The sequence below is a fragment of the Embiotoca jacksoni genome, unplaced genomic scaffold, assembly GCF_022577435.1.
Source record: "Embiotoca jacksoni isolate LCO1_2020_lvr unplaced genomic scaffold, fEmbJac1.0.p SCAF_34, whole genome shotgun sequence".
Taxonomy (NCBI): Eukaryota; Metazoa; Chordata; class Actinopteri; family Embiotocidae; genus Embiotoca; species Embiotoca jacksoni.
The window spans coordinates 3,130,200-3,155,011 of record NW_027185386.1 but is presented as its reverse complement, the minus strand read 5'-3'; the positions used below and the strand labels follow the sequence as shown (position 1 = coordinate 3,155,011).

At 46.3% G+C, this 24,812-nt stretch overlaps 2 protein-coding genes across 2 annotated transcripts; both read right to left on the bottom strand.

Moving 5' to 3' along the window:
• Positions 1-1,193: 1,193 nt before the first annotated feature.
• Positions 1,194-5,610, bottom strand: LOC138207957 (uncharacterized). The gene is made up of 3 exons (XM_069165562.1): positions 5,277-5,610; positions 3,234-3,948; positions 1,194-2,693 (listed from the first exon to the last, which is right to left on the bottom strand). The coding sequence occupies exons 2-3, from the start codon at positions 3,705-3,707 to the stop codon at positions 1,401-1,403; spliced, it is 1,767 nt and encodes a 588-aa protein (XP_069021663.1). The 5' UTR covers positions 3,708-3,948; positions 5,277-5,610; the 3' UTR covers positions 1,194-1,400.
• A 1,441-nt stretch (positions 5,611-7,051) lies between these two features.
• LOC138207741 (uncharacterized) lies at positions 7,052-19,503 on the bottom strand. The gene is made up of 5 exons (XM_069165221.1): positions 19,057-19,503; positions 14,745-15,041; positions 14,217-14,585; positions 13,616-13,818; positions 7,052-13,192 (listed from the first exon to the last, which is right to left on the bottom strand). Exons 1-5 carry the CDS (start codon positions 19,430-19,432, stop codon positions 12,962-12,964), a joined length of 1,476 nt encoding a protein of 491 aa, XP_069021322.1. The 5' UTR covers positions 19,433-19,503; the 3' UTR covers positions 7,052-12,961.
• Positions 19,504-24,812: the final 5,309 nt, after the last annotated feature.

Here is a 24,812-nt window from a genome sequence, read left to right as displayed (position 1 = left end):
ACAGTGAGCGATCTGGACGGGGGTGAGGGTTGGGGTGGGTTGGAAGGGAGGAGGGGGTGGGGGTGGGGGGGGGGGGTCGGGGTCCTGATGAATTTGGTCCTTTGGAGCCCGACGATGCTGGAAACTGAGTTTGTTGTCGCCTCGACGACAGAATCGTTTTCAATTCTGCTACGAAAACAAAATGAGGTCGTCTGATTATCATCGGCAAACGAGAGACACCCGCGGTGTCCCGATCGATCAAAAATACCGAACGATGTCGGAGGTTAATAGCCGAGGAGCACACTAGTAAACTGGCAGGAAGTACTCGGAGGTACGTACTTTTACTGCATTAACGCAAACGGAGGAACCTGAAGTCGAACCACGACACGATCGACGGAGATTCAGAGCATCTCAATCACCGACTTCCTGTATTTAACTTTCAGTATCGAAACTCTGCTGATGGAGAAACCGGACTCTTTGCAATCCGATAACACGACTTCTGTCCCTTCATGAGGTAGAGGTCGACCGACAAGTAAGTAACACATAATGAACATGTAATTAACATGTAATGAACATGCAATTAACACGTAACTGACACATAATTATTGGGTAATTAACATGTAATTAACACAATTATTGCGTAATTAACATGTAATTAATACATAATGAGCATGTTATTAATACGTAATTAACATGTAATTCATCTGGCAAGCTTCACAAACTGTCGGTATCGGTGGGACTCTGAACGTAGCATTAATCCCACACGGACAAACATCAGCGTGTTCGTGAAGTCAAGGTGACATCATAATGTCTGTAATTAATTATTCGTACGTCATGAGTACGATAAGTGTTGCTTCAGCGCATTAATCAGGGTTAGAAACCGTCGCGGGCTCGAGGTAAACACCGGAACAAGTGCTGGGTCGGATCATGTTCCTGTTAAAACTACCGGTCGACCTCTACTTCGAAGTGTTCAGAGCCCTGGTCTCGGCGGTGCGTTCACGGACCCCCTTCAGGAGCCGTAACCTCAGTAAACTGGGACCTGGTCTGCTGAGAGCTGCTGGTCTGGTTCAGTAAAAAACAGGAAATACAAAAATGAAGTACTCAAAGTTGGTCGCTGAAGTATTTGTGCTTGTGTATCATAAGTACTCCAAAAATAAGTACTGGTCCGCCACAGTCAGTCCAGTTTTATCTACAGCCCCACCCACCCCACCCCAACAGACATACAGTATAACGTGTACGCACACAGACACTTGCATAAGAGCAAATCAGTCAGTCCACCCTGCCCACAGATAAAATGCAAAAGAGCCAAAAGGTATGAAAATGTAAGAAAAACTCATAAGGAAAAGCTTCATATATCGTATTTATAAAAAAGAGGAATAATACTTTGTTTCTCCGGGAGGTTAAAGGGTTCGCAGTTCGTCTTAGCTGCTGTCGCTGCCCACTGTGCTGCCGCTGCTCCTGCTGCCGCCATCGCCGCCTTCACTTCCATCGCCGACACAATTGTCGCCGACACAATCGTCGCCGACACAATTGTCGCCGACACAATCGTCACCAACGCCGTCGTCGACGTCGCTTCCTTCGCAGACGCCGTCGTCGCTTCCTTCGCAGACGCCGTCGTCGCTGCCGCCGTCGCCGCCGTCACCGCCGTCGCTCGCCGTGTCCGTGTGTTCTCGTTTGTGGATCTGCTCGTGTGCTTTGAGGTGGCCCGACTGGCTGAAAGTCTTAGCGCACTGAGGGCAGGCGTACGGCCGCTCGCCCGTGTGGATCTGCTGGTGCGCCTTCAGGTGGCCGAGGCGGCCGAAGCTCTTGCCGCACTGCGTGCAGCCGAACGGCCGCTCGCCCGAGTGGATCTTCTCGTGGGTTTTCAAGACGCCCGAGTTGCTGAAAGTCTTTCCGCACTGCGAGCAGGTGAAGGGCTTCTCGCCGGTGTGGATCTGCACGTGGTTGCGGTAGCTGGTCTCCTTGGTGAAGCTCTTGCCGCAGTGCTGGCAGCAGTACGGCCGCTCGCCCGTGTGGCTCAGCTGGTGCGCCTTCAGCTCCTTGGACTGGCCGAAGCTCTTCCCGCAGGTGGCGCAGATGAACGGCCGCTCGCCGGTGTGCAGCCGCTGGTGCGAGCGCAGGTCGTCGGCCTTCGTGAAGCCTTTGGGGCAGTGAGCGCACACGTAGGGCTTCTGGCCGGTGTGGATCAGCTGGTGCCGTTTGAGGTTGCCCGCCTGGCCGAAGCTCTTGCCGCACTGCAAGCAAGTGTAGGGCCGCTCGCCGGTGTGGATGCGCTGGTGCGTCTTCAGGTTGCCGAGCGTGCTGAAGTTCTTCCCGCACTGCGTGCAGGAGAACGGCTTGTCGCCCCCCATGTTGCGCGGTTTCCTCACCGTCGGGCTCTGGGTTTTGGTCGTGATGACCAGACTCCCCCCTCCCGCCGCCGTCCCCTCCGCCGCCGTCTTCCCGTCCTCGGCGGGCTGCAGCTCGTACAGCGTCCCGCCGCCAAACTCAGGGTCCAGTTTTCCGATGCCGTCCATCAGCAGGGCGTCGGGCCGCAGCTTGTTGAGCTCGGTGCGGAGCTCGGCCATGTGGATGGACTCCAGGCCGTTGTGCTGTAGGTGGGCGGACATGGCGTTGCACTCGGGGTACTCGGACTTCAGGGAGCTCAGCTCTGTGTAGTAACACTGCAGGTCCACGTGGTGGTCCGACTTGATGTACTCCAGAGTGTCTGTGACCTGCAACGAGGACAACGGGTGAGTCGTGTTCAGAGACAAACGCCGCTCCACAAACATCAAACAAAAACACATCAAGACAGGTTAAACAACGGTTGTGTTGTGTTTTATATCCGTCCGGTCCGGTCACGGCTTCCTGCAGCTCAGTCTCACATTTCTTCCATTTTCTATTAAAATTGTTCGGTTTTCTGATCGGAGTCTAAAAACATCCACTGAGTTTTATTTCAGTCTGCAGACTTTAACAGAAAGAAAAGAAGACTCTTCTACATCCGCACTGATTCATTATCTCCTTCATATTCACATAATCAATAACTATCAGGCCGGCAGCACCTCAGCGGAGCGAGTCGGGTCAGAACCGAGTGGATGGACAGCACGCCATGTTGCAGAGATCGGATTTGGAAACCAAACAGACCGCAGTGAACACGATGTCGAGTTAAAGTGTTAAAAACATGAAGAAACACCTCACAGGTCGGTTCAGGCAGAGATTCTGTTAAACATGCAGAATTTTGAACGGACTCTGACGGGAGCCGAGTCGGCCGTTACCTGGGAGATGTAATCGAACACGGAGCTGGGCTCGTAGTGCGACTTGTAGTCCAGTTCTGTGACGTCGCCGTGGTGAAACGGGCCTAGGTGGTGGTTGCCGTGGTGACCGTGATGCTCGGACTTGATGTAGTCGAGGCCGCTGATCTCCATCTTGATCTGGTCCTGGCCCAGCTCGGCGGTGGACAGCGGCTGGATCTCGGACAGGTCCACGGTTCGGATGGGGTCCAGGTCTCCGTCCTCCGGCTCGCTCTTCACGCAAGGCAGCATCACCAGCGGCTCCACGATCTCCGCCGCCAGCGAGCTGAGCGTGGGCGTCGGGCAGTCGGAGGAGAGGAGGGACAGGGAGGGCGCCGGGGCCGTGCCGGCGGACCCCGGGCCGCAGTCCACGTGGAGGGAGGGGTCGAGAGGGGGGGCGGGGGAGCCGCACTCAGGGGGCAGGCTGAGGCTCAGACACTCAGTTTCTAAGTCTGTCATGGTGAGGGGCGGAGCTAAACCTCCTCACCGCGCTCTGTTTCAACACCTGACGTAGTGCTGAAGTTATCACATCCACCTTCCTCCTCCTCCTCTCCTCCTCTCCCCCCCTGCTGCTGAGAGGTCCTGTCCTGACAGCGGAGGGGTTGGGAGGGAGGCCGGGGGGGTGAGGAGTCCCTGAGAGCCTCTTCTGGGTGTCCAACAACCGCCGGGACGTCAGCGCCCACAGCTGACTGGGACCATCCTGCAGAGAGGACAGGAACACGAGAGATGTGTCGGACGTTAAGACAAAGACAACCAGCTGCTGACACTTTTACACCCGGAGACAATTCAGACACAAAACTGTCCAGGAACAAACTAAATATGGTCCGGGGACGACTTTGAAACGGGTTAAAAGATAAAAGACGACCCTGCAAAAACGCGACCGCAAAGAAACGACAACAGAAAGAAGCGACATCACAACAAAGATTGTGTTGTTGTTTTGTGACTCGGTCTGGAGGTCTACAGTATATATTTGAGGGGGCGGGACCTGTTATCTGTGACTCCCGATAGAAAACCAGCTGATGAATTTACTAAATAAAACTTTCAGTGACAGACACACAAAGATGACTGATGTTCACAGGACCGTCCTGAAGTTTAACACTTTATAAAACACGTTAAAGTGACACGCAACTCCTGCAGTGCTGACTGTGTGTGTGTGTGTGTGTGTGTGTGTGTGTGTGTGTGTGTGTGTGTTTGCAGCGGCCTCACACACACACACACACAGAAAAGTTTGCAGTCAAAGTGCACGCGCCCCCACGGAGACATAAAGCTGCAGCTTCGTTCTCACGCGGCGGCGGAGAGGTCACCTGTCCGCCGGTCACCTGTCCGCTCCAGGTGGCCTCCCAGCTCGCCACGCAGCCTGCGCGCACTGACTGACGGGCAGCTGCCACAATCTGGCGGTGGTTTGTGCTCGGAGGACATTTCTGTCTCCCTCCCCTACCTCCCTCCCTCCCCCCCCCCCCCGCAGTGACAGCACGTCCTCCGCACGGAGTTCGGTTCGGTGGATTCTGGAGCCGAAGGAAGGAACCGGTCCTGACAGCGGGGGCGGGGTGGCGGGGGGGGGACGCTTCTCCTGCCGCTCTCCTTCCGTACAAAGACGGGGCAAGCTGCCATGGCTAGCTAGCTAGCAGCTAGCCAGTGGCCATCTTGTTTATCGCTCTAACGTCGTCTGCAGCCTGCTAAGCTAACTAGCGGGGCTAGCTGGTGTTAGCATGGGGAGAAAGTGAGAGTGAGGCGGGGAGGAGAGGCAGCAGCGGGGGGAGGTTAGCCTCCTCCGAGCTCCGGACACTTTCTGCATTTAGCACGCTGACTGGGCGCAGCGGGGAGCGGCTCACACTCCCGACACAAAAGGAGCCGACTGGGGGCAAATAGTAAACGTGTGCGGCGGCCGTCGGCGGCACTCCCGGTCCGGCAGCCCGTCTAAAAAGCAGGAAACCTGGCGGAGCGACGCGGCGGCGGCGGCGAGCTGCACGGAGAAAAAAAAGCTGCGCAGCGGCGCCGAGCAGGCGGCCGGTAGCGGCGGTACGTTACCTGCGGGTGGTCCGGTTCATGGCCGGCTGGCTGTCCGCCTTCGGTTCGGCTGCCCGTCACTTGTAGCTCACTCCGCCGGACCCGCCACGTCCACCTCGGCAGAACACCCGCCGCCTCTCCTCCTCTCCTCCCCTCTATCACTGACTAATTCCGCTCCCTCCCTCCTTCTTGCCTTCCTTCCCTCTCTCCTTCCTTCCTTTCCTTTCCTTCCTGCTCGCTCGTGCACATACCCGTTCAGGCGGGTATGTAGGTAACTATGACAACGGTAGTAGGTGGGTACAGCTTTCAGTGCGCGCGCAGAGCGGTCGCGCGCTCGCCCCAATGTTACAGAACTAACATCAATCAGCCTTCTGATCTTCCTTCTTCTGCCTCCACGCGCCGCTTCCCTAATATGAATCAATGAATGAATGAGGAGCAGCACGCGCCCCGCTGGGACAGGTCACCGGGGTCAAGTGGAAATTCACTGACGTCAGCAAGTCCAGGACCAATACGGGGTCAATACCGGGTTTAATATTGGGTTTATTACCGGGTTTATAACCTGGTTTAATACTGGGTTTATTTATTTGGGGTTTGATTTTAATATGGAGTTTGATGGCGGGTTTAAAACTGGGTTCAATACTGGGTTTGTTTCGGGATTTCCCAAAGTTTGCTCCGAGGTTTAATACAGAGTTTGTTAAGATGGGGTTTAATACAGAGTTTGTTAAGATGGGGTTTAATACAGAGTTTCATACGGGGTTAAAAACTGGCTAAAATACAGGTTATAGTGTGGGGTTTGTTACAGGTTAAATTTTAATATGGAGTTGAATACGGGGTTTGATACAGGTTTAATAAAGGGTTGAATATTGAATTTAATACTGGCAAAAAAAATGGGGTTGATATTTCAAAAGGGGTTTAATACTGAGATTTTTGGGGCGTTTGACACGGTTTAAAACAGAATTTATAATTATTTTTTTTTTACGATGTTTGAAAGGGGGTTCGGTAAAGGGTTTTACATGGGATTTGATATGTAGTATGTTTAATAACATTATGTACTTCAACAAAATAAACATTCTTGGGTGTCTTTTACTCCGTAATAATGTCCAGATTTATTGTAATCCCAGTTTATTGGTAATTATAGTTATATATGTATACAATATATATACGTGTATTTTTTGGTAATAAATACAGGCCTGTCAGTTCCATTGAGAGAACTGAATGTGAAAACAACCGTAAGACTTTCATGTCCATTATTTACATTATTCTACAGGAAGTCTGGTGGAATTTCATTTGTTGAAACCAAGAAAAATACAGACTTCATCAATCCAGAGCTTTAGATTGAGACTTTATAAGTAATAAAGTTATATACATTAAACTGTGGTATTTCTGCCCAGCGACAATTAATTAATTCAATTAATGCTTTCATACTTTTGTTGACCCGTCAGACATGGAACGTAAATTTTCACATAAATACAACGTAAAATCCCGAATAAATCTAATAATGATAAGAAAGAGGTTTTGTAATCGAATTTTTTAAAATAGTTTTAAGATCTTTTGATTCATGTGTAAGCCCAACTTTTGAGGAAACGTGTTTGTATCACAGGATTTTAAAAATATAAAACTTACGTGGACTTTCAAATCATACGAACTTTTACTGAATACCTGACACAAGAAAACTTGTTACGATGTCGGTGTCACAAACAACTCGTTACCGTAAGAAGCAGTTAACAAACACAATTTACCAAATTTCATCTTGAAAACATTTTGGTCCATAAAAAAAGTTGCCAGGACCAGCTGGGTAGTTGTGAACATTTATTAGTTTTATTTCAATTTTAACACTAAAAAGTACCCGGTCTCATCGACTAAAACAGGTAGTAAAAATTAAAAACAACAAAATAAACACCCTCAACATCGCCTTCATCATCAAATCATCACAGCGGATAGTTTTAACTTGGCGTAAATGACATTCAGAGTGCATATGTGATCAACACATGGCACAAAACTAAACAGCCAAACATCAGTAAATATTCACCATTTCACCGATTTAACGTATAAATTGGCAATAATTCACTCAAAACTGACATTGGTCACAAAAGGTCAAAGGTCACACCAATTTTGAGTTCATTTTCACATTTGGCTGATGATGGAAATATGCCTTCAGTCCTCCGACCGAAGGTTGAACTGTTACGACTCTTCATCCCTCAAATCCAGCACTTTTAAAATCGTCTTTAAATAGGAAACTTTTAGATTTGGTTTCATTTGAGTGCTGATTTACAAAAAGGGCACATTATTTTTTATCAAAAGTATTGCATCGAATCTAAAACACTGAGATGAACTCTTTTTGACAAACGGAGCAGGTCGGTTCATCAAGATCGTACAGGAAGTAGAAATAGAGATTTAAAGTATAAAACAAAAGAGAAAGCCTCCAGGGTTTGACTGTTAGTTACGCTTCCCTGTGTCATTACAAACAGTCGCTTTAAAGTAAAACCATCAAAATTGAAAACAACATTTAAAGATACTAAAATGTCCCTTTTATCCCCTGTAATCCACATTTGTATCAAACAATAATAGGACCTCGAATCATTCCTTGAGGAACGCCTGCATGACATTTGACCAACTCTACTTCTACAAACTGAGCATACAGGATGTCTCTTTAAGGAACCTGTACGACTTTTTATGTAAAGTCGGAGTACGTCTTCATCTTTTACTGCAGCACTGATTCCCTTCTTTCACTCTTTTCACTCGTTCGCAGTTTTAAAGAAAAAGTCTGAACCAAAGTAACATCGTCTTTCTCTCCAAACGGGAACCACACAACCACTTTTCAGAAAACTGCCATAAAAATAAAACTCACAGGAATAAAGATGTGCTCTGATATGAATGTCGTATGAATGTCTCAGTGCTAAAAAAATGATATGATGAATGACGTGCTACAACTGTGGACCTCCTTTATAAACTACATTGGGAGAGAGAAATGCATCTGGTTGAAATTATTTCATAAATCACCAAATAACTCTTTATGAGATAATTATGAAAAAAAAACTCAGAAAAACAAACATACAGAATGAAGTCCAAATTACAAGTAAAAGTTCTTTTTTTTTTTATCTTGCATTAATTTTTCTCGGTCTAATTTGTTTTGCTTTTCAATATCATATATACACCGTCTCCAGCCAAAAAGCATTCTGGGTAACTTATGCAGATTCCCTGACTTTCTGTATTTTGGGAGTTTTTTGGGGACAAAAACTTCAATCCCTTTTTCGTTTGTTTCCAACTGGATGCATTTCTCTCTTTTATGGCTTCATAAACAAGGGCAGGAGGAGCAGTGACTGGTTAACAGGTCACATGACGCCGCTGCTGTCAGCAGAAAACGTGGCTGTATCTGGCGTTTTGCCTTTCTGCTGCCCTGCAGATGTTTGTAGGTCCGACTCTTCAGTGCAGCTTTAAACTCAAACAACAGAAGAAGTTTGTGCAGATTTTTCCTCCGACAGCAGCAGCAGGATGCATTTTCTAATCTGTACACAGTGCAGTGAAGCAGCTGCTGTCCTGTAAAAACCACATAACTGAATGACCTTAATATTCTAACGAAAGCTTTTGTTTATATTTAATACCTTTTTTGGTTTTACTTATTTTCTACCTTTATCTCTGTTTTTTAACTGCTCCTCCAATGTTTGAACTTGTTTTTATTTGAATCATTGTCCTTTTATGATGGCTGTTTATTTATAGATAATAAAAACAAATCCAAAACTTTCTTAAAAGGTGTGTTATTATAATAAAATAAGAAATGCCAAACAGGAAAGTCAGAATTATAACATCCCGGGTAATTTATTTGATATATTTGCTCATAATTTTGTTGGTTTAAGTAAAAGTTTTTACTTATCTCATCATTCTGACTTATCATCTCTGAAGTTAAGTCAAAATTTGGACTTTAATAATTCGGATGAACCTTAATATTCCTATTTTTCCATTTTCCTCATCATGGCTTAAATGAGCCTCCGTATATCCGGGAATTGTGTCGAGACAATATAAAACTAATTCTGATTTAAAAAGTATGGAGCTGCCAAAGTCCTAAAAGACAACTTACTTTTAGAATTTTTTTATTTATTTATTTTTTAAATAATACACAAAATGAAAAATATTTAAGAATTTTTTTTTTAAATTTATTTATTTTTAAATTTTGGGTTCTCAAGGAATCTGCAACAAAGCAAACCAAATCTTAAAAAAGAAAAAGTATTTGTCTGAAAACCTGAGAATCTTGTGTGGTTTTTACCCGACAGCCTCCGGCTCCGTTTCAAAAAAAAGCTTGAGACGCACCCAAAAACCGAGACAGAAAAAAAAAAATATATACATATATATATATATATACACAGGTAATGTAGTCAAATATCAGCACAATAAATCTACTGAGGTAATGAGGTCTGTGTGGAAACACGGAACAATGAAATCTTGAAAAATGAGGTATGTGAAGATGTGTGGAGGCTGAAAAGTGCAACGAACTGGAAACCGAAGACGGTCAGCGTTTGCAGAAAAGAGGTTGGTAATTCAGATGTTAGCGAAGTAGACAAGCTTTTAGTTATTTAAGCAGCTATCAGAGGCAAAGAAAGGATTCATGATCCGCCCGGATCAAACCCTCCTCAAGTCTTTCGTCGTGGATATTTTTAGAAGGCGGTTCGAACGTCAGAAGTTTTGCTTATTTCAGTTGTGAACGTGCATTTCTTCTTCTACGTCAATAAATCAAACTCTGGGCCGCTCGGCAGAGTTTGACCTTCATATTGCTTAAGAGACAAATTTTTTTTTTTTTTGTTCAAACAAGTAAAAACAGGTTCACCTCTCGCTAAAATAATAATAATAATTTAAAAAAAAAAAAAAAAAAGGTTCATTTCGCGCATTGACAAAGCATAAAAACGATGGAAACGGTGATTGTTCATGCTGAAGCTTCGCGGAGCAGAAACGACAACAGATACACGAGAATTAATCACCAACATATTTTCAGTTATTTGATCCTTTCATTGACCTTCACGCAGCCCTCCACCAGCCCCACTTCCTGTTGTATGGACGCTACGAAACCTGTAGCCGGTGATGAGCCTTCGAACACCGAAGAAACGGACAGCTGAAAAGGTTAGGAATGATTTTATAATAAAAAGCGAAACCCAGCGTTGTGCAGAGTCTGGTGGGTTTTCAAGGAGTTCTGTTTCAGTTTTATCTCAAATCGAGCGACTAAAAGATCCAACGGCGGTACGTTTACGTACAACACTCAGGAAACGTATAATTCAATATAAACCTGCAGATTTCAACGTTCAAAGTTTTACCGTCTGATTTCGGTCACAACAGGTTCCTGAAAATGCTTCGCGTTAAAAGCCTCTTCTCAAGAAAAGGAAGGGTTTCCATCTACGGGCTTTTAATTTGATACTTCCTGTACGTGATGTACAGGAAGTATGTTTTTTTTTATTGTACTAGCTGTAACGGGGCAAATCCGTGTTCGATTGAAGACATTCTGTCCACAGAGATCTGAAGATATTCATAAATATTGTGCTTGTTTTATATGGAAGCCCACTTCTGCCAAGAAAAGAAAAAGCCGACGAAATGTTTAGGAGTCCTAGAAAATGAAAATCCTCGCAACCGTTCACTTTCGTTATCCTGACGTAATCAGAGAATGACTCGGTATCTTGTAATCTTGACTTCGTAGGTGCGTTTTGAATTCAGGACGTCCAGTGCGTTTTTTTTTGTTTTTTTCCCCCCCGGCAGAAACGAGCTTCCATACAGATGAACTGAAGCAAACAGAGAACATCGTTGGTTTGTTTGTTCCAGCTGAAATAAATCGTACGTATCGGGAGGTATTTTTGTGTCTGTGAGGTTTCTGAGCCAAACTAGGAAGGAAGGAAGGAAGGAAGGAAGGAAGGAAGGGAGGAAGGAAGGAAGGAAGGAAGGAAAGGAGGAAATAAAGGAAGCAGAGAAGTAAACCGTGTCTTGCTCTTTCCTCGTTTCGCCGTCAGTTGTGTCTGAAAAGTAAAAACTGTACAACAAACGTAGAAAGGATACAAACCGCTGAGATTCACATTCACACTAACGATGCCACTGATGCACGACAAGTTCGTCTATCCTTTGTTTCCCTGTACGAGTAGAGACGCCAAATTCCTCGAAAGGTCGTCCAGAGAAGTCAAATATAACCACAGAAATGCACTTGACGATAATCCAAAAACAGTCACAACAAAAGAGAGAGAAGGTTTCTGTCCGTTGAAACAATAAAAGGGCACTTTAAAAACCAAACGGGTAGAAAAATCAAGAGGTCACAACTTCCTGTTCGGTGACCGTCCGGCGCCGTACAGATCCAACACGGAAAACAAACAATCGGGAGACAGGAAACGGCAATCCGACCGGCCGGCTGCAAGAGGCGACGAGCTTATTGCAAAAAAAAAAAAAAAAAAAAAAAAGGAACTCTCCTGCCGGACGTGAAAGTCACCTGCAGCAGCTCGGGCCTCGTTTCCTTTTTACAGGAGCAGCAGAAGACGAGGAGGAGCATGTGTGCGTTTTTTTTTTTCCCTTCGTGACCTCTGACCCGAGGCCGCGTCATCAGAAGCTTCTGGTTTCAGTTTGTTCCCCCACGATCTTCAGCTCCCGGTCCAAACCGTCCACAGCTGCAACAGCTGCTCCGTTCACAGAAACATCCAAGTCGACGATTGATTTATCGTCTGAGTCGCTTCTCAAAAAAAAAAAAAAAAAAAAAAGTTTCCGGTTTGTCAAATGAGAGAATTGAATACTTTTTTCTGACATGATGGTGAAATGAATCTCTCTGAGCTAAGGAATAAAAAAAAAGTTTTTTATTTTGAATTAATCAGCAGATTAATTCGTTAGCTGAAGCCCTAAAATTCGTCCTCTTCAATTTCAACTTGTGTTGAAATAAACATGAACAAGAACATGAATGTTAAAATTAAAAGGAAAAAACATTCGCAACTGTTAAAAAAAAACAAAAAACTTGTTTGCAATTTGTCAGATCGTAGAATTTGCTTCTTTTCTTCATCTTGAATGAAATCGATTAATCAAGAAGATAACCGATGGCTACCCTGATCGTCTCCTCACATCTGGTCCCCGGGATGTGATTCAACCAAATTTTGTTGAATTCATCCACTTTCCACTTTTTAAAGTAAAAATAACTTTAAAGCCCCTGAAAACGTGTTTTCAGGAATATTAAATATTCGTGAGAAAATAAGTTTAATGTAAGTTTTTGTCCGTAAGTTCGTATTCGTTTCCAAGTTTTCGTGTTTGTAAGAAGTTGACATTGAAAACAGGCTTTCAGGGTTTTAAGTTGAGATCTGACTTCGGCGAGAAGCTGCCACCTAAACGATTTTGTTTGTGTCTGAACTTGATGACTTTATATTTGCAGACGTGGAACGGGATCCACAGCAGCACCTGGACCCTGCGACCCGGTTTGCAGAGCACCAATGACAGCGAAGCAGAACGTCAGGTCTGTTCTCAGAACTGCTGCATAAAATCATATTTATGGAGCCAACTTCCTGTTGACTTTCAGAATAACTGTGAGACAGTGTAAAATTGGCCCGCCGCCACCGCTGATTCGTGTACCGTCTGTTTGAATGTTCGAAGCTCAAATCCAGAGTCAGGGAACATCTGGCGGTCTCAGATCGCTGGTTCTGATCTGGTCTCAGGTCCGCGATTCCTCCTCTGGTCTGGTTTCGGTTTAGCTTCCGTTGGTCCGCGGCTCAGGACCGGTCCTCGGCGTGCTGGGTCTGGATGTGGCTGTGGAGGCGGGTGGCCGAGGAGAACCTCTTGCCGCACTCGGAGCAGCGCAGCGGCGCGGCGGCCGGCGGAGACGACGTGTCGGCGCCGGCGTTGTCAGCGACGTGAGTCTGACGGTGAGCCTTCAGGAGGGACATCCGACTGAACCTCCGACCGCACTCCTCGCACTCCGACCAAACCCTCCGCCGCTTCTTCTGCCGACACAAGAGACACCACAGCTCAAACCGGACCGCCGACCACTGCACCTGTTACACGACCCGAACTCAGCTGCTCTGGACCAGAACCAGCGAACGCGTCGCGGGAGTTCAGCCGCTGCGCTCCGAAATGTGAACAAAACAAGTCACGACGTAAATGGCCAGCGGGATTTCAGCTGCTGTTACCATAGTAACCGCGCGCAGCACACGTGAGGACTGCCGTTTGTTACCGTGGTTACCGGTAACCTCGCAAAACAAAACGTGGCCGAAGCCTGAACATAAACGTTTAAAATTGTATACGGAGTTTTTGTGTTAAAAAAATAAATAATTTAAAAAAAAGTCCGTCCGAGAGCCGCCAGAGTTGGATGACTGATTTATTTTTGTTTTACGTTTAAAGCCGACGTCTTAAAACTCCTCCCTCACCTTCCTCCCTTTGCCCTCCTCGTCCTCCTCGTCCTCCTCCTCCTCGTCCTCCTCCTCCTTGGCGGTCCGGTCGGGAGGTACCACGCCCTCGGTCGCCAGGGCGACCAACGTTTCCTTGGCGACGGCGTCCTCGTCCTCGTCCTCCAGCAGCTGAGACGGCAGAGTGAGGAGGCGGTGAAGCATCGAGGCAGAGGAGCAGCGACCTGCGGGGGAGGGGGAGGAGCAGGGGGCGGGGCCACAGATCAATAACTGAAGGTGACCAGATTGTTTTGTTAAGATCAGGAAAATATTAACGTACAAAAAACAGATGAAATCGATCAACTTTAATAATACCGTATTGATTGGGATCATAACCTTCGATCTCACTGTATCATGATGTTTTATTGATGAATCTAAAAACACCAGCAGATTAATTAAAGAAGGAAATATTGAAAGTGTCCATATGTATATTTTAAATAAGTTTTAAGCTTTTAATTTCATACTCTATTTAAATTATTTTGAATACTTCCATATATATATATATATATATTTTTTTTTTTACGCCTTGCAGTTTGTGTATCTCCTGTTATTCTACTAATAGAGGTGAGACTTCCTCCCTCACCTGTAGGGCTGAGGGGGGGTCCAGGTGGAGGTCCCGACCGGAGTCTAGGTGGGAGTCTGGAGGTGGTGTTGAAGGCGTCGCTCCTCTGACTGCCGGCGGCGTCTTCATCATCAGGAGAAAACACCTCCATGTCCTCCAGAGGAGTCCAGCGGGGGTCCTGCTGGGGGGAGGAGGGGGAGGGCTCCAGGGTCACTGAGGGGACGGAGAGATGCCCGGCGGGCCGTGCCCCGCCCTCGCCCCGCCCACCACCACCTCCTCCTACACGTTCTTTGATCTGCCAGACATCGCTGCACCACTTCTGACCAAAGACCTTGTCCAGGATGGGGACCCAGTCCTGGGAGACGGACAGGACCGGAGGACGCTGCGGGCCTGGGGGGAGGGAGGGGGCAAGGATGTAAAGAAGGGGAGAAAGGAAGTAAGTGAGGAAGGACTGAGGATATTTTCTGTTCACTAAACGTGGTGTTTCTGGCCGATCGGGTCGGACTACTTCCTGGTGTTGCTGCTGTTTGACGTCTTCTGACCACTCACCGTCTGTCTCAGCCGTCTCCTTGGACACGGTGACCTCGGCCACCTCCTCGCGGGCGTCCTCCGAGCCGCTGGGGGACACCGAGTCGTTCTCGGACCCCCTCCGGTTCCCCCCCGGCGCCCTGCCCTTCTCCCCTCCCCCTCTCTCGGCGCTCTTGACCAGCCGCTCCTCCAGAACGTGCTGCTCCCGCTCCATCTTGGTGATCTCCAGCAGCAGGTCGTCGAACGACGCCTCCACGATCTTCGTCAGCTCGCGCACGGCGAAGTCCAGCACCTGCTCCATGACAGACTTCAGCTGATCTGAGGGGACATGAACGGGAGGCGTCGGGTTAACGTGGTGAGTTCAGGTTCACGACAGTAAACTGATCACAGGCGGGATATTAAAAGTGGTTTTCCATGTCTGAAAAATGGTTCCGATGCAGAAGTGTCTTCAGCTGCAATACCAGCGAGTGCCACTAGAGGTCGGCTCCAAAAAGCCTCCGGCTCCATAGACTCCCATTCAACTTCTCTCATCAAATCCAAAGTGAATAAAATGTGTCCATCAGTTATCTCGGTGTTGTTAGCTAAAGTCACTCCTTCTTATTAGTTTTCTGGAGGTCCATCTGAAAATAATCCCTCATTCATTAGAAAAGAAGATTAAAAAAAGACCCCTTTTTTGGGGGCGTGTCTGTTTGATTGACACGTCTGTGGTGCAGTCAGGTTACAGCTATCGGTCGGCGGGACGTCGTATCGTCAAGGTTTCCAATCAGATCAGTCAGATCCACCGCTGTGTGGGTAAAAACAAAAAAAAAAAAACACCTCGGATACAATATATTTTTAACTCTTCAACGCCGAACTGTTCGTCTGCAAAGCTGCAACACGATCTGCGAAACGGCGTTGTTTTTTTACGGTGTTTGTCCGAGCAGCCGTCTGTGAAGCTGCAATAATCAACCCTCAACTCTATTGATCAGAGACACCGTGAATATGTATAATTAAAAAAAACATTCACACTGGAGAGGGAAGATTTGTACGAAGTTATCAGAAAGCATGTCAGAGCCCGTTATAATACAGCTGTCGTTGACGTTAGCTATAAAACTTTTAAAGTGTATAATATTTAAGTCGCTTCCAGGTCTGAAAAACGAGGCCGGGTGCCTTAAACCGTAATACCACTGAGTGCCACTAGAGGCTGGCTCCAAAAAAGCATGAAATACGAAGTCAGTAAATTATTTTCCAGCAGTTATCTCGGTGTTGTTCGCTAAAGTCGCTCCTTCTTATTAGTTTTCTTGGTGGTCCATCTGAAAATAATCCAACATTAATTAGAAAATCGGTAATGAAGGGAGATGGAGATAAAAAAAAAATATATATATATATATATATATATGTGTATATATATGTATATGTATAAACTGAAGATGCAGACGTTTGTTTCGTAGGACTTTTATCTGAAAACGAGACGACGGAGCTTCGAACTTTCGAAGTCTGAAGATGTGGAAAGAACGTCTTTTAAACCTCGAGTCGTTTTACTTTCGTTGATCGGCCTTGTTTGCGCTCTAAAATGCGCCTCGTCGGCGTTTGTGCTTCTTTTAAGCCGCATTCGTTTTACGAGCTGCTTTATTGCCGTTCGTGTCAAGTGAGATCAGAAAATACATAGGATTATATTAGTTATTTAATGACTTATAGTAACAACCCCCTGAGCTGCTCCTCCACCTCCTCCACCTCCTCCTCCTCCTCTCCATCCTTTGTGTCCCTCCACAGTGGGCTGATATCCGACTGAAAGCGTAGCCCCGTTTTTTCCTCCACAGAGCGTCGCGACCTTTGACCCGAGCGTGTCGAGGGCCGTGGCCTCATTACGGCGCTGAAGCGTGTTCGTTAGCGTGTTGCATTCTTGGCTGCGGGCCGTCTTGTTTGTGTTCGGATATCGGGACGCACAAAAAAAAAAAAACTGATTCTTTCAGAATTAAATGCGCACTTTCGCGGCCGACGGACGTGATCCGCCGCCGTGATGTCACCGCCCGTCCTGGCCGTGACCGTGGCGTTGGCCTGGTTTCAGCGGGGGGGGGGGGGCCTGCGTGTCAGCAGTGTTTGTGTTCCAGTTGAGCAGATGTGTGCATGCATGCGAGAGCGACGCCGTCTTTCTTTCTTTCCCGTCTCACGTGTCGCTGCATGTGGACGCGTCTGAATCTGCTGCTGCAGCCCTGCAGCTGAAAACACACCCAAACACCCAAACAAACAAACAAACAAACAAACAGCTGCGTGCCTGAATGCGACCGACATCGCCTGAAGGGTGCAGTCACTCTCGTTCCGGGTGAAATAAATTCCTTGGCCTTATTTCCGTTTGTTTTATTCATGGGATTTTATTCTTTTCCAATAAATGTTTGGTCTTTTTTTTTTTTTATTGAATTTGAATGCTGCTCTGGTGCTTTTCTTTCCCTCTCTGAGGTTCTGCTGCATTTGAGTAAATCTGAAACCAGTTACCAGTTTATAACTTTATAGCTTCACGTCCAGAAACTAGACCAGCCTACAGCGAGCAAACGGCCTCCGTTGCCATCGTTGTTCACGAACTAGCTACGTGATTAAAGAAATATATACGCAGATCGATCAATAAAGAAAACGATCGAACCCGAATAGCTGCAGTTATGCGGGCTGGAGTTTAACCAACTTCACTAAAAAGCAACAAAAAATTAAAACGGCAGATGACATCATCAAGGACAATAATTGTCGTGAGTAATTATTATGTTCTACACGTGTCGGTATTTTGTTGAAACGTCTAACGAAGATAAAAACTCGTCCGCGACGGGCAGCAGAAAAGTCGCCGGCTGGTTTCCATCCGAACAAAGTGTCAAAATTTTACCGAATCTCGAGAAAATCTGCAGAAGAAAACGTTAATGAATCGACGCTCTACTGTGATTGGTTGCTCAGTTAAACAGCAGGTGGCGTCGATTCTCCGGTCGGTGCCATTAGACCACTGAAGAAGAAGAAGAAGAAGACACCTTACATTACATGTGCTTTACCACCAATGGCCACTAGTCAACCTATTTCGAGAAATACGAAGTAAAAAATATTTTCTCCGTTAATACGATTTTAGAAATCGTACGTGTTGGACGCAGAAACGCTGACATCAAAAGACTTTCGTAACTTTCAATTCGTAACTTTTGTTTTCTTTGTCCAGTTAAATCCTCGTTTACCGTTAAAAGACTAAATTTTAGTCGGGCAGTAAACAAAAGCGTTATTCTGGCGCAAGAATTCTTTCGCGATTTTCTTCGCATCATTAAAACCAAAACGACATCTTAAATGCATTCGAATCACGCGCCGACGAAAACCACCAAGGGCCAATAATTCGGTTTTAAAACTTCCCAGAGCCCTCGTTGGTCTGATTTTCCCGCCGCTGCAGACGCCTGGTGGCCGTCCAGTTCGGCCTCCGGCGATAAATCTGACACGACAGCCGTAAAAATCGCTGACAGACTCTTGCTGAATATCTGAATATTCACTGCGTGTGCGGAAGCTTTTGTCCTCCCTTTTCACGCCTCGGGGGCCTTTTCTTCTCCGCCGATTAAACCTCGCCGGGGTCCGTCCTCGTGGCGGCCCACCGTCCTGCCCGACCGTGAGGACGCCTTCCGTCCCCCGTCTCCTGCGGTCCGTTGTTCCTTTGTCCTGGACCCCCCCCCCCCCCCCCCCCCCCCCCCCCACACACACACACACCACCACGCCCCTCCACGCCTGAAGAAGACATTTAATTTTTAACACCTACAAAGCTTCTGCAGTGTTTTACTGTTATGTCGTCTCCTGCGTTTCAACCCGAGCTGCCGCTTTCCTCCTGGTGAACCTGTTCTGTCGGAGCCTTCACAGTTAACATGTCTGACATGACACCCAGACATGGTATTTATGGAGGAAAGAAAAAGAAAGAAAAAAGGAGATCCTGGCTGCTGCACACTCAAAGCTCTGCCAGGCCTCATTCCTCTACGTGGTCATCATATCCTGCTTCACCTCCTTTCTGCTCCAATTAAACCCCAATTAAAAACGTACTCCTCCCCCACCCCACCCCACCCCACCCTCCTTCCCATCCCAGCCTCCACTCCTCTCCGCTGCCCCCCACACTCTGGCTGCTTTGCCCCGCTCAGCATGCCGGAGGAGGGGGTGGGGGTGGGAGCCCACGGATCTCGATTTTTATCACCTGCAAGGCCTCAACTCTCCTCTGCTCCTCATTTCGCTCTTAAAGCCTTAAATCGGCCTGCAGGGTTACGCAATGCCGCGTTAGCGTGCCGCCGCGGAGGGAGGAGTGCCAGACTGTTTGTTTGCGTGTCTGTGCGCCAGTGCGTGTTGTATAACTGCTGCCTACCTACGACTCGTCCTCTCTGCTCCAGGCGGCGTGTGTCGGTGGGCACCCCGGGCTCGGTGCCCTGCCCCCCGGGGGCGTGTAGCTGCTGCTGCTCGGGCTTTGTCCTGCCGCTGTCCGCCTTCTCGTCGCCCGCCGCCTTGTTCTTACCAGCCGCCGGGGAGCCTCCGCCGTCCGAAGCTCGGCCCCGGTTCTCCCGCGACTGCAGCTGCACCCTGAGCCGGCGGTTTTCCTGCTCCTTCACGGCCGTCTCCAGCAGCAGGGAGTTCAGGCTGGAGCCCACCGTTTTGCTTATTTCCTGGACGGCGAGCTGAACGACTTGCTCCAGCACGGACTCCAACTGGCCCTGGAAAAACGAAATGTACACGGCCCCGTTCATGTTTTCGCCCCCTCCGGTAAGAGGGCTGTCTCATTCTTCTGTACCCGAGCCCCCCCGCCCCACCACCACCACCCACCCCGTGCCCTCAGTCCCCGACGGAAAACTGGGTAAAAATCGGGCCCCGGATCGCTGGGCTGCTCCAGCGGCAGTTCGGCTCGGCTCCTCCGGCTGCTACTGCTGCTCTCTCCGCCTCGGTGCTCCGCGCGTGTTCAGCCTTCTTCGGAGGCTGCTGCCGGAAACACCCGAGTAGAGGCGCAGCAGCATTTTCCCGCCCACACGTGCGGGCCCTCGCGCACCGCGCTCGCTCGCGCCCTCGCAGGCAGCCACGCCATTTTGGCTCTGAGAAAATAACATCAATCATTCCCAAATGTCAGACTTCAAGCCCGGAAAAGATCCCCCAGCGGCTGCTCGCATCCTGGCCGGCTGCCGCGCCTCCTCTCCGGGCTGAAACCTCCTCACACTGGAGAAAACGCACATTAAATGATCCGGATGCTGCTTATGGCTGCTTTAACATCCAGATATCTGCATTATATCAGCAGCTCCTCGGGTTTATAACTGATGATCAGCTGATTGACCAAATCATCAGCAAAAAGTTTGATCATTTATGAACCATTTCCTCTTCTCAAAGGAAACATAAATCCATTTTTAAGTAAATCTGTGACCTAATCAGCTTCCTAAAGATGCATTTTCATCCAGACTGAGGGCGTAAACAATGTCCTGCGATTAATCAACGTCTGTCGTAAACAAATCTGCTCATCATCATTATTTGTCGTCCAAAATGTGATAAAAAAAAAATTACAATTGTGTCACATTTTTGCTATAGTATGACTTTATAAAAAAAAAATATATATATATTATATAATAATTAAAAAAAAGAATCTAAAACCCTGATACAAAACAAATATAAAAAAAAACAAATACAAAAAATAAAGCGACGAGTGACTAAATCTTGGATTTATGTCCGAACTACCACAAATTTATCCCCCAAAATCCCATTAATACATTTTAATTCTATAGTATGACGTTTTTTTTCTGTATATTTGGGACGACAAACGTACGACAGCGGTGACGGTATGACTTGCATGTCATTTCAGAAAAAAGTCATACTCCAAAAAGTGATAAAAAGACGCATTTAAAAAAAAAAAAAAAAAGAAGAAGAAGAAGAAGAAGGATCGAGATCGAGAAACGTGCGGCGTGCGAGGGCCTCTTCCTTTATTATTTTCAGGATCAGTTTTGACATCCATTTTTGTTTCTCACTTGGTGTTTTAACTTCCTGTTTCTATTTTTTTTTTCAACATATTGTATATCATATATAGATATATAATGTACTGTATATACTGTGCATTTTATATTTTATATTTATATTTTTTACTGCCATTTACTGCTATTTTATTGCTTTTCTATTATCCTATTCTATTATTTTATTCTAGTATTTCTATTATTATCTTATTGCTTCTGTATGCTGCTGTAGCAAAAAAATTTCCCCTCGGGGATTAATAAAGTAAATACCTACCTACCTACCTAAATCAGTGAAGAACCGCTATTGGCCCCGTGTTGTTGTTGTTGTTTTTAACGAGGAAGATTAAAAAAAAAAAAAAAGTATATACAGAAAGTGACGAACAGCTAAAGAAAACAGATTTGGAAACTAATGGAGTCGGGACAAAAAAAAAAAAGGGGGCCAACCACTTCAGTTTTGAGGGCCAGATTTGGTCCACGGGCCGCTGTTTGCGTCTCCCGCTGCTGCAACACAAACGACATGAAAAACACCCTAAATGCCCCTTTATGTGTTGACATTGTTTTACATGTTGTAAAGTGTATTATTGGCGTGAAATGGACTCCAGACGTTAGTGTGGTGATCAGGTATCAGTAGATGGGGTGGTTTTGTTTGGGGCCTTACTGCCCCTTTAATTCGGCATTACGTCACTGACAACTTAACCCCCCCCCCACCCCCACCCCACCCCCTTCCTCCCCGCGTCTGATTGAGCGCATGCAGCAGCAGGGCGACACTCCCCCTAAACATCCGCGCGCCTCTCCTTCGGCCGTTACGGTAAACCAGATTAAATAAAAAATAAATAAATAAAAAAAGGGACGCGACAGCAGCTCGAGAGGAGGGCGGGGCCTTCACGTCGATCATCTTGCGGGCTTTTGTTGTCGCGAGGAACTGGAGGAAACCGAGCCGAGCCGAGCCGAACCGAACCGAACCGAACCTGCCCCACCTCCGCGCGGCATCCGGGGCACTCTGCGGCCGGCGGTGCGAAGTCGTGCGGCGGCCTGGCGGTGCAGCACTGGCCCGCGGAGCGGCTGGAAGCGGCCGTGTGATGTGACGTCATCGGACTGTGCGGGCTCAGACCTCCCGCTGAGAGGAGCGGTGGGGAAGCGGTTCCAGCGTTTCCGCCTTCTTTCTGCTGTTTTGCTGCGCCAGTGATTAGACAGGAACAATTAGACCGAACAGACTCTGAGATCATCTTAAGCGTTTGATTGATGACATTAATTATCAGACTTTAATCTCAACTGCGGAAACAAATTAACTTTTAATATATCTGTGGAAGATCAAACCGAGAGTTTAATGAAACACGTACATTTTAAAAGGCTTTAAAAGATCCAACATGGAGGAACAGAAGCACATTCATGACAAGAAAATAAACAGAAAGATGATTGTTAATAAAATTATGACTTTAAAATCAACATTGTAAATTCGTATTATTCATATATATATATTCATGTACCTTGAAAGTACGTTTCACAGCAGACAGCCGTGTACAAATCAAACATTCAGAGTCAGTGATTACGCAGTCAAGTTTTTAACGTATATATTTTCTTTATGTTAAGAGTCAAAAACTGACAAATAAAAAGAGTCATACTGGTTTTCGTCATTAAAAATGGGACCGTCGTCAACGAAAGAAAAATATGCCCACAGAAAGCAAACGCAAAAGAAAAAGTTTGTGTCTTACGGATCATTTTTCAAGAGATGAGTTGCTTATAAGTCAAAAATTAGATTTTTCGAATTACAAAAAGTGTCAAAAGAAAATTACCATTTATAGTATAATAGGACAAAAATGAACGTAATCTAAAATATACCTTTGATTTATTCTCAGAATTCAGACGTACCGAGATTTTGTTGCTGTAAACTAAACTTTGTTTTCATTTCTTCTTCCTTTATTATTTTCAGGGTCAGTTTTGTTCCTGTGTTGTTTTGACGTCTACTTTTCTTTCTTACTTGGTGTTTTACTTCCTGTTTCTGCTCCGAGACTTTTCTTTCCTCGCCGTCCTCGCCGAGTGTTTTTCACTCGCTCGCGACGTGTCCGGCCGTTTTCTCGAACGTTTCCTCCTCCGCCGTGATTCGAGGGTTTCTCATCTTCCTCGCAGACGGAGGGGCGGAGCCGAGCGCCGGTGTTCAGCCGTGAGGTTTTTTGGCTGACGTGGACGAAGCGGTCGGCCCTCTTCCTGCTGCCGAGGGGTCCCGGCTCGCTTTATGAGGCGTGCGCGGGTCCCGTATAGGCCGCCGATGCTGTAGGCTGCTGCCACAGAGACTTTATTGTCTCTGCCTTGGATACCAGCCAGTCCTTAGGAATGCTTGTTTTTAACCAGGTTGTGCCCAGAAACTATCCCGAGAGAAAAAAAAACTCCTGGAAGGGAAACTGGGGATGACTTAAAATAACAATAATAACCCTAAAAAGAAAAGCACTTACAAAATGCTCTCCGAGGAAATTACGCTAAAACAATCCAGCACGATGAACTAAAATAAACTCAGTGGTAAACCAAATAGAATCCAACATTGAATACAGTTAAGATAAAGAGGGCGAAATAAACAGAAAAGATCAATCATGCTGACAAAAAAAAGTAAAACTGTGATCGGTAAAATAATTTTTTTTTTATAGTCTGGTTTTCATGCAGTTTAGAGGGGGAGAGCATAACCCAGGTTGTTTTCTGGAGCTACAATTTACCGATGTTCCCGAAACGCCTCGCACGCTACCACTACATGCTACCTAGCCGTGTGCAGAGAAACATCCTGTTACTGCAGCTCACGTGACCAAAAATGAGTTTGAAAATGCTCAAATAAAATTTAAAGTGATATGCGGACCCTCGTGTGCTGCACGTCGGGGAGCCGGCGGGCCCGACCCGCCGGCTCCCCGACGTGCAGCACACGAGGGTCCGCATATTCCCACTTGCAGTTTTAATTCTTTTCTCGATCTAAGATCGAACATTTAACATCTTCAAAAACTCATGAAAGTCGGTGCTTGACGCATGTGCAAGGGTTCGAGAGGTTTGGAGCATCGTTTGACCTTAAACATCAACTTCCTGTGTCACAGCGAAACATCAAACTTAGCCGCATCGCCCTGGCTATATATACCATGATGACTTTTGGGTCACTTTTTGGACAACATACTTTGGATGACTTTTTGGAGTAATTTTTTTTTTTTGTATGACTGCATGTACAAACCCAAACCTGTGTGGCTTACCCTTAAAAGGACTCGCCCTCCATGAACCATGAAGCAGCGTCGTCGACCGCTGGACCATCTTCGACGGGTTAGTCTGGTTAACTCAACAGGTAAAAGATTCTACTTCACCAAGGTTGATATTAATGGTTCAGATTCCACCTGTTGATGGTGATTTAACTTTTAGTGAAGTCGAAACGTTTGGAGAAATTGAAAAAGTTTTGCATACACTATGCATTACAGGAAGATATTTAATATCACTGCAGACCACCTTAAAAACACGTATATCTACTATCCAAAGAATGTCTGCGGCAATTTTGGTCGCATTTGAATGAATATTTGTGGACGGTGGAGTTATAGGTTGCAGTGAGCCAAAGATTTGTCACAATGCAGTGAACTTTCTGGGAAGATAGATGGTGCAGTGGTTAATACTGCTGCCTCTCAGTTAGAAGGTTTTGGGCTCAAACCCCCCCCCCCCTTTGTCATGACTTACAAAATAAATCACGAGATAAAATCTGTAGAAGTTCATTAAAGTACAGAGTCTGTATTGCGAAGAGGAGCCACGACTTCCTGAACGTCTTGTCCAGAATCAGAACGGAAACCTCGTCTTTATTTTGTCACATTTCCAAATGAAATTAAAATCCTAAAAAAGGATCGTGTTTGAAATTGTCTTCTTTTTCAAGTCTTAAAACAAAAACAAATGAGTGGAAATAAGATTCTTCAGCCATTTGTGTTTCCAGATGAACCTTTGCAAAAACAAAGGTAGAAGTAAAGTAAGTAAAACACGACTCCGGTGGAAGTGGACACTCGTCATGTGAGACTTTATGAAGATTATTCTATTAGCGACTGGATATAAATAAATTATTTAATAAAAACAAAAAAAGGAATTGAAGAGGGATTAAAAAGACACAAAGCAATAAAGATGCCGCCGAGCCACATGAGTA

Coding starts and splice junctions, on each gene's coding strand:
- LOC138207957 (XM_069165562.1), bottom strand. CDS start 3,707: ATGACAGACTTAGAAACTGAGTGTCTGAGCCTCAGCCTGCCCCCTGAG. Junction 2,694..3,233: donor TGTTCGATTACATCTCCCAG/GTAACGGCCGAC, acceptor TCCTCGTTGCAG/GTCACAGACACTCTGGAGTA.
- LOC138207741 (XM_069165221.1), bottom strand. CDS start 19,432: ATGAACGGGGCCGTGTACATTTCGTTTTTCCAGGGCCAGTTGGAGTCC. Junction 15,042..19,056: donor GCAGAGAGGACGAGTCGTAG/GTAGGCAGCAGT, acceptor ATGTCCCCTCAG/ATCAGCTGAAGTCTGTCATG. Junction 13,193..13,615: donor AGGAGGGCAAAGGGAGGAAG/GTGAGGGAGGAG, acceptor TTGTGTCGGCAG/AAGAAGCGGCGGAGGGTTTG.